This window comes from Panulirus ornatus, chromosome 57 (genome assembly GCF_036320965.1).
Source record: "Panulirus ornatus isolate Po-2019 chromosome 57, ASM3632096v1, whole genome shotgun sequence".
Classification (NCBI taxonomy): Eukaryota; Metazoa; Arthropoda; class Malacostraca; order Decapoda; family Palinuridae; genus Panulirus; species Panulirus ornatus.
The window spans coordinates 30,334,092-30,344,054 of NC_092280.1; the positions used below are offsets into that span (position 1 = coordinate 30,334,092).

Genomic DNA, 9,963 nt, shown 5'->3' on the forward strand with positions numbered 1-9,963 from the left:
CCAATCACTTTCCTCTCTTCCTACACGTACACATGCCTTACATCCTCGATAAAAACTTTTCACTGCTTCTAACAACTTGCCTCCCACACCATATATTCTTAATACCTTCCACAGAGCATCTCTATCAACTCTATCATATGCCTTCTCCAGATCCATAAATGCTACATACAAATCCATTTGCTTTTCTAAGTATTTCTCACATACATTCTTCAAAGCAAACACCTGATCCACACATCCTCTACCACTTCTGAAACCACACTGCTCTTCCCCAATCTGATGCTCTGTACATGCCTTCACCCTCTCAATCAATACCATCCCATATAATTTGCCAGGAATACTCAACAAACTTATACCTCTGTAATTTGAGCACTCACTCTTATCCCCTTTGCCTTTGTACAATGGCACTATGCACGCATTCCGCCAATCCTCAGGCACCTCACCGTGAGTCATACATACATTAAATAACCTTACCAACCAGTCAACAATACAGTCACCCCCTTTTTTAATAAATTCCACTGCAATACCATCCAAACCTGCTGCCTTGCCGGCTTTCATCTTCCGCAAAGCTTTTACTACCTCTTCTCTGTTTACCAACTCATTTTCCCTAACCCTCGCACTTTGCACACCACCTTGACCAAAACACCCTATATCTGCCACTCTATCATCAAACACATTCAACAAACCTTCAAAATACTCACTCCATCTCCTTCTCACATCACCACTACTTGTTACCATCTCCCCATTTGCGCCCTTCACTGAAGTTCCCATTTGCTCCCTTGTCTTACGCACTTTATTTACCTCCTTCCAGAACATCTTTTTATTCTCCCAAAAATTTAATGATACTCTCTCACCCCAACTCTCATTTGCCCTTTTTTTTCACCTCTTGCACCTTTCTCTTGACCTATATCTGCCACTCTATCATCAAACACATTCAACAAACCTTCAAAATACTCACTCCATCTCCTAACATCACCACTACTTGTTATCATCTCCCCATTTGCGCCCTTCACTGAAGTTCCCATTTGCTCCCTTGTCTTACGCACTTTATTTACCTCCTTCCAGAACATCTTTTTATTCTCCCAAAAATTTAATGATACTCTCTCACCCCAACTCTCATTTGCCCTTTTTTTTCACCTCTTGCACCTTTCTCTTGACCTCCTGTCTCGTTCTTTTATACGTCTCCCACTCAATTTCATTTTTTCCCTGCAAAAATCGTCCAAATGCCTCTCTCTTCTCTTTCACTAATACTCTTACTTCTTCATCCCACCACTCACTACCCTTTCTAATCAACCCACCTCCCACTCTTATATATATATATATAATATATATATATATATATTATATATATATATATAATATATATATATATATTATATATATATATTTTTTTTTTTTTTTTTTTTTTTTATATACTTTGTCGCTGTCTCCCGCGTTTGCGAGGTAGCGCAAGGAAACAGATGAAGAAATGGCCCAACCCACCCCCATACACATGTATATACATACGTCCACACACGCAAATATACATACTACACAGCTTTCCATGGTTTACCCCAGACGCTTCACATGCCTTGATTCAATCCACTGACAGCACGTCAACCCCGGTATACCACATCGCTCCAATTCACTCTATTCCTTGCACACCTTTCACCCTCCTGTATGTTCAGGCCCTGATTGCTCAAAATCTTTTTCACTCCATCCTTCCACCTCCAATTTGATCTCCCACTTCTGATTCCCTCTGCTTCTGACACATATATCCTCTTTGTCAATCTTTCCTCACTCATTCTCTTCATGTGACCAAACCATTTCAATACACCCTCTTCTGCTCTCTCAACCACACTCTTTTTATTACCACACATCTCTCTTACCCTTTCATTACTTACTTGATCAAACCCTCACACCACATATTGTCCTGAAACATCTCATTTCCAATGCATTCACCCTCCTCTGCACAACCCTATCTATTGCCCACACCTCACAACCATATAGCACTGTTGGAACCCCCATTCCTTCAAACATACCCATTTTTGCTTTCCAAAATATCGATCTCAACTTCCACACCCACACATTCTTCAATGCTCCCAGAACTTTCGCCCCCTCCCCCACCCTATGATTCACTTCCGCTTTGATGGTTCCATCCGATGCCAAATCCACTCCCAGATATCTAAAACACTTTACTTCCTCCAGTTTTTCTCCATTCAAACTAACCTCCCAAATGACATGTCCCTCAACCCTACTGTACCTAATAACCTTGCTCTTATTCACATTTACTGTCAGCTTTCTTCTTTCACACACTTTACCAAACTCGGTCACCAACTTCTGCAATTTCTCATCCAAATCAGCCACCAGTGCTGTATCATCAGCAAACAACAACTGACTCACTTCCCAAGCTCTCTCATCCACAACAGACTGCATACTTGCCACTCTTGCCAAGACTCTAGCATTCACCTCCCTATATATATATGTATATATTTCTTTCTTTCCAGCCCCCCGCTCCCTCCTCTTTCAGTCGCCTTCTACGACACGCAGGGAATACGTGGGAAGTATTCTTTCTCCCCTATCCCCAGGGATAATATATTTTTTTTTTTTTTTTTTTTTTTTTTTTTTTTTTTTTTTTTTTTTATACTTTGTCGCTGTCTCCCGCGTTTGCGAGGTAGCGCAAGGAAACAGACGAAAGAAATGGCCCCCCCCCCCCATACACATGTACATACGTCCACACACGCAAATATACATACCTACACAGCTTTCCATGGTTTACCCCAGACGCTTCACATGCCTTGATTCAATCCACTGACAGCACGTCAACCCCTGTATACCACATCGCTCCAATTCACTCTATTCCTTGCCCTCCTTTCACCCTCCTGCATGTTCAGGCCCCGATCACACAAAATCTTTTTCACTCCATCTTTCCACCTCCAATTTGGTCTCCCTCTTCTCCTCGTTCCCTCCACCTCCGACACATATATCCTCTTGGTCAATCTTTCCTCACTCATTCTCTCCATGTGCCCAAACCATTTCAAAACACCCTCTTCTGCTCTCTCAACCACGCTCTTTTTATTTCCACACATCTCTCTTACCCTTACGTTACTCACTCGCTCAAACCACCTCACACCACACATTGTCCTCAAACATCTCATTTCCAGCACATCCATCCTCCTGCACACATCTCTATCCACAGCCCACGCCTCGCAACCATACAACATTGTTGGAACCACTATTCCTTCAAACATACCCACTTTTGCTTTCCGAGATAATGTTCTCGACTTCCACACATTTTTCAAGGCTCCCAAAATTTTCGCCCCCTCCCCCACCCTATGATCCACTTCCGCTTCCATGGTTCCATCCGCTGACAGATCCACTCCCAGATATCTAAAACACTTCACTTCCTCCAGTTTTTCTCCATTCAAACTCACCTCCCAATTGACTTGACCCTCACCCCTACTGTACCTAATAACCTTGCTCTTATTCACATTTACTCTTAACTTTCTTCTTCCACACACTTTACCAAACTCAGTCACCAGCTTCTGCAGTTTCTCACATGAATCATCCACCAGCGCTGTATCATCAGCGAACAACAACTGACTCACTTCCCAAGCTCTCTCATCCCCAACAGACTTCATACTTGCCCCTCTTTCCAGGACTCTTGCATTCACCTCCCTAACAACCCCATCCATAAACAAATTAAACAACCATGGAGACATCACACACCCCTGCCGCAAACCTACATTCACTGAGAACCAATCACTTTCCTCTCTTCCTACACGTACACATGCCTTACATCCTCGATAAAAACTTTTCACTGCTTTTAACAACTTGCCTCCCACACCATATATTCTTAATACCTTCCACAGAGCATCTCTATCAACTCTATCATATGCCTTCTCCAGATCCATAAATGCTACATACAAATCCATTTGCTTTTCTAAGTATTTCTCACATACATTCTTCAAAGCAAACACCTGATCCACACATCCTCTACCACTTCTGAAACCACACTGCTCTTCCCCAATCTGATGCTCTGTACATGCCTTCACCCTCTCAATCAATACCATCCCATATAATTTGCCAGGAATACTCAACAAACTTATACCTCTGTAATTTGAGCACTCACTCTTATCCCCTTTGCCTTTGTACAATGGCACTATGCACGCATTCCGCCAATCCTCAGGCACCTCACCATGAGTCATACATACATTAAATAACCTTACCAACCAGTCAACAATACAGTCACCCCCTTTTTTAATAAATTCCACTGCAATACCATCCAAACCTGCTGCCTTGCCGGCTTTCATCTTCCGCAAAGCTTTTACTACCTCTTCTCTGTTTACCAACTCATTTTCCCTAACCCTCGCACTTTGCACACCACCTTGACCAAAACACCCTATATCTGCCACTCTATCATCAAACACATTCAACAAACCTTCAAAATACTCACTCCATCTCCTTCTCACATCACCACTACTTGTTACCATCTCCCCATTTGCGCCCTTCACTGAAGTTCCCATTTGCTCCCTTGTCTTACGCACTTTATTTACCTCCTTCCAGAACATCTTTTTATTCTCCCAAAAATTTAATGATACTCTCTCACCCCAACTCTCATTTGCCCTTTTTTTCACCTCTTGCACCTTTCTCTTGACCTATATCTGCCACTCTATCATCAAACACATTCAACAAACCTTCAAAATACTCACTCCATCTCCTCACATCACCACTACTTGTTATCATCTCCCCATTTGCGCCCTTCACTGAAGTTCCCATTTGCTCCCTTGTCTTACGCACTTTATTTACCTCCTTCCAGAACATCTTTTTATTCTCCCAAAAATTTAATGATACTCTCTCACCCCAACTCTCATTTGCCCTTTTTTTCACCTCTTGCACCTTTCTCTTGACCTATATCTGCCACTCTATCATCAAACACATTCAACAAACCTTCAAAATACTCACTCCATCTCCTTCTCACATCACCACTACTTGTTATCATCTCCCCATTTGCGCCCTTCACTGAAGTTCCCATTTGCTCCCTTGTCTTACGCACTTTATTTACCTCCTTCCAGAACATCTTTTTATTCTCCCAAAAATTTAATGATACTCTCTCACCCCAACTCTCATTTGCCCTTTTTTTTCACCTCTTGCACCTTTCTCTTGACCTCCTGTCTCGTTCTTTTATACGTCTCCCACTCAATTTCATTTTTTCCCTGCAAAAATCGTCCAAATGCCTCTCTCTTCTCTTTCACTAATACTCTTACTTCTTCATCCCACCACTCACTACCCTTTCTAATCAACCCACCTCCCACTCTTATATATATATATATATATATATATATATATATATATATATATATATATATATATATATATATATATTTTTTTTTTTTTTTTTTTTTTTTTTTTATATACTTTGTCGCTGTCTCCCGCGTTTGCGAGGTAGCGCAAGGAAACAGATGAAAGAAATGGCCCAACCCACCCCCTTACACATGTATATACATACGTCCACACACGCAAATATACATACCTACACAGCTTTCCATGGTTTACCCCAGACGCTTCACATGCCTTGATTCAATCCACTGACAGCACGTCAACCCCGGTATACCACATCGCTCCAATTCACTCTATTCCTTGCCCTCCTTTCACCCTCCTTCATGTTCAGGCCCCGATCACACAAAATCTTTTTCACTCCATCTTTCCACCTCCAATTTGGTCTCCCTCTTCTCCTTGCTCCCTCCACCTCCGACACATATATCCTCTTGGTCAATCTTTCCTCACTCATCCTCTCCATGTGCCCAAACCACTTCAAAACACCCTCTTCTGCTCTCTCAACCACGCTCTTTTTATTTCCACACATCTCTCTTACCCTTACGTTACTCACTCAATCAAACCACCTCACACCACACATTGTCCTCAAACATCTCATTTCCAGCACATCCATCCTCCTGCGCACATCTCTATCCATAGCCCACGCCTCGCAACCATACAACATTGTTGGAACTACTATTCCTTCAAACATACCCATTTTTGCTTTCCGAGATAATGTTCTCGACTTCCACACATTCTTCAAGGCCCCCAGAATTTTCGCCCCCTCCCCCACCCTATGATCCACTTCCGCTTCCATGGTTCCATCCGCTGCCAGATCCACTCCCAGATACCTAAAACACTTCACTTCCTCCAGTTTTTCTCCATTTAAACTCACCCCCCAATTGACTTGACCCTCAACCCTACTGTACCTAATAACCTTGCTCTTATTCACATTTACTCTTAACTTTCTTCTTCCACACACTTTACCAAACTCAGTCACCAGCTTCTGCAGTTTCTCACATGAATCAGCCACCAGCGCTGTATCATCAGCGAACAACAACTGACTCACTTCCCAAGCTCTCTCATCCCCAACAGACTTCATACTTGCCCCTCTTTCCTAAACTCTTGCATTTACCTCCCTAACAACCCCATCCATAAACAATATATATATATATATATATATTTTTTTTTTTTTTTTTTTTTTTTTTTTTTTTTTTTTTTGTCGCTGTCTCCCGCGTTTGCGAGGTAGCGCAAGGAAACAGACGAAAGAAATGGCCAAACCCACCCCCATACACATGTATATACATACGTCCACACACACAAATATACATACCTACACAGCTTTCCATGGTTTACCCCAGACGCTTCAGATGCCCTGAGAAGGAGATGGAGTGAGTATTTTATAGGTTTGTTGAATGTGTTTGATGATAGAGTGGCAGATATAGGGTGTTTTGGTCAAGGTGGTGTGCAAAGTGAGAGGGTTAGGGAAAATGATTTGGTAAATAGAGAAGAGGTAGTAAAACCTTTGCGGAAGATGAACTCTGGCAAGGCAGCAGGTTTGGATGGTATTGCAGTGGAATTTATTAAAAAAGGGGGTGACTGTATCATTGACTGATTGGTAAGGTTATTTAATGTATGTATGACTCATGGTGAGGTGCCTGAGGATTGGCGGAATGCGTGCATAGTGTCATTGTACAAAGGCAAAGGGGATAAGAGTGAGTGCATACATACATACATACATGCATACATACATACATACCTATACATCTCAACGTATACATATATATATACACACACAGACATATACATATATACACATGTGCATAATTCATACTGTCTGCCTTTATTCATTCCCATCGCCACCTCGTCACATGAAATAACAACCCCCTTCCCCCTCATGTGTGCGAGGTAGCGCTAGGAAAAGACAACAAAGGCCCCATTCGTTCACACTCAGTCTCTAGCTGTCATGTAGTAATGCACCGAAACCACAGCTCCTTTTCCACATCCAGGCCCATCCTGAGTTTAAGTTTGAAGGAGCAGCCAAACTATACTGTAATGCATGTTTTACAACTTTCTTTTTCATGGTAAATTATGCTGCATTATCTAGCTTTTTCAGTCTCCTGCTGTAATAATAAAGTGTGAAGATGCAGCTGATTTGCACATATACACTTCCATAAGTATGTTCCTGAGTGAAATTTCTCGTGTTGATAGTATTAATCTGAGTGATGTAGGAGCAATAGATATAGTAGGTAAGAACATGAAAGAAGCATTAGATATAAGTAATAGGTAAGAACAGTGGATGCGAGCATTAGGTAGGATCCTATGAAAACAGGGGTTAGAGTTGCCCTTTACCAGTGGCCTGTTAAGGGTGAGGCCCTAAAGGATAAGGAGTGGCACGAGTTCACCAGTTGTGAAGACTTGTTGCCTTGGCCACCCACTTGAGGGAGTTCCCAGAGGGAATAGGCATCATAGATATAAACAGATAGGTAGAGTGATGTGAGTATGCTTCAATTTCTCCAAATATATTTATCCTAACTGATGAGTGTCAGGTACACTGTAGAATACTTTTGTCGATACTCAAATTGGTCAAATTGAATTACATGTCTCCCTTTACTTACATCTGTGCATTTGTCCTGAATTTCAGTATCTGATTACTGGTATGCTAAAGAGTGCAGTTTTTCCATCTTTGTGAGATTTATGATTTCAGTGATTCAAGGATAAGTTTGAATATGTGACTGAATTCAATAGGTTTATCCAAATATGAGTCAGACTTGTAATTTTGATTAACTCTTAAGTGATGATTTATCATTATTGCCTTTTGTGAGTGCTGGTTTTTAAAGTCATTCCAGGAGTTTGCTGATTTTTAAAAATGAAAATATTAATAGTTACATACTTTACATAGTGTAAATTTTACAGGTAAATCAGTGGCTTACTTGGCTTCAAGAAACAGAAGAAGATGATGATGAGGAAGAAGATGCCTAATGAGAGTGTAGAAGTTTCACTGATAAACGAACAAAGAATTCCTTGAAGTGAACATGTGAAGAGATGTGTTACAAGGAAGACGGACAATTTGATAAGATTGTTGAGCCATGGTATGATGATGCCAATACCAGTTTACAAGTAAAGCAATGAGAACTATGGCTTCAGACCTTGCTCTGAGGAGACTGTACTGTTTCTAAAGCTTCATGGGTATTTATTAATCCTGTATTCTCTCCTGTTGCTGCTGTTGCGTGTGTCTGCTGAGCCAGAGACAGCCAGAGCTCCTGGGAACAAGGCTATAACCAGTGCTGTGGAATGAGGTAACTATACATTAGGCAATATGAAGCTGGATTTGAAGTAAAGGGATTGGAAAACAATGAGCTTCAGCCATTGATGGCTCAGGATTTTGGAATGTTGGTCAACAACAAAGTGTTCCCAATACAGAATGTTTTATGCTGATGAAAAAAGTTGCAGTGAAAAAAAAGACAATAAAAAAAAAAGGAAAATATCCTATAAAACTGAAATGATGCCTTAGTGTTGTATGAAGTTGCTACATAAACTCTTATAATCCCATTTATTGCTTCTCAAGCTGTCATCACTAGATGTTTATAGTAACATACATAGCCAGCACTGATATATTTAACTGTTTTTAAGCCTTCTTTGTGACATTGTTATTTTTTTAAGTATTCTAGATTCTCCTTTCCTCTCTCCTCTCCTCTTCTCTCTCTCTCTTTTACCAAATACATGTTATATGTTAGATGAAGTTGATTATAATGGACTGAGGTTTGTCTCTTATTTATGAGAAATACAATTGTTAGATGGTTGATTCCTTTTGTACTCAGATATTAAGTACGTGTGCAAGTGTAATTGAAAGAAGCGTGTATGGTCGGATTTTTTATCTGGATATCCCCAACCAACCTAGGAGTGTTTTTTGGTTAGATATTTGGGTCTTTAACCATTCTTTGGGTTAAACCCTGAATTTCAATTTCCAGTCCCATACTCTTGGGTAAAATGTCTTTTCAACACTTAGGCATAGAGTGACAAGTAAATCATTCCATATTTAGTAACCTTGGAGTTTGGATGGCCTTTTTCACTACTTCATTGTCATTACCTGCGGCTGTAGCACATTTGTCGCACTGACCAATAAATATCACTCAGAAATTCTGTTTGTATTCCTTTGATTTTATACGAATTGTAAACAAATTACATTAAAGTTGTGTCTAATTAAAAGCTGTTTCATGCCTTGTGCTGTATAATCCATGTGTAACATAAATGATAAGTTTTGTATCACTTTGTGCTTTTCTTCAAACCTGTGCCTCCCACAGTTTGCTTAGTTTCTTTTCTTCTTTCTTCTTTCAAACTGTTCGCCATTTCCCGCATTAGCGAGGTAGCATTAAGAACAGAGGACTGGGCCTTTGAGGGAATACCCTCACCTGGCCCAATTCTCTGTTCCTTCTTTTTTTTTGGGGGGGGGGGGGAATTTAATTTCTTGCTTTCTTATAATTTCATTAACTCACATCATTTAATCCCATTGCACAGTTTCATAAGTGAACAGACATTACAAAAATTGTGGAATTGTCTCATTTAAAGCCTAATTTTCATCTTAAACCTCTATATTTTTGTTTCAAAACTGCTTTCTTATAATTTCATTAACTCACATCATTTAATCCCATTGCACAGTTTCATAAGTGA

The 9,963-nt window shown here is 40.5% G+C and overlaps 1 protein-coding gene across 4 annotated transcripts in view; it reads left to right on the forward strand.

Moving 5' to 3' along the window:
- Positions 1-9,501, forward strand: part of NAT1 (N-acetyltransferase 1) — a 65,414-nt gene extending 55,913 nt beyond the window's left edge. For all 4 annotated transcript variants that reach the window (XM_071694985.1, XM_071694988.1, XM_071694989.1 and 1 more), the window contains one exon: positions 8,209-9,501. In XM_071694985.1, the coding sequence (XP_071551086.1) occupies positions 8,209-8,274 (66 nt within the window). In that variant the 3' untranslated portion in view covers positions 8,275-9,501. The remainder of the gene's footprint in view (positions 1-8,208) is intronic.
- The last annotated feature ends 462 nt before the right edge of the window (positions 9,502-9,963 follow it).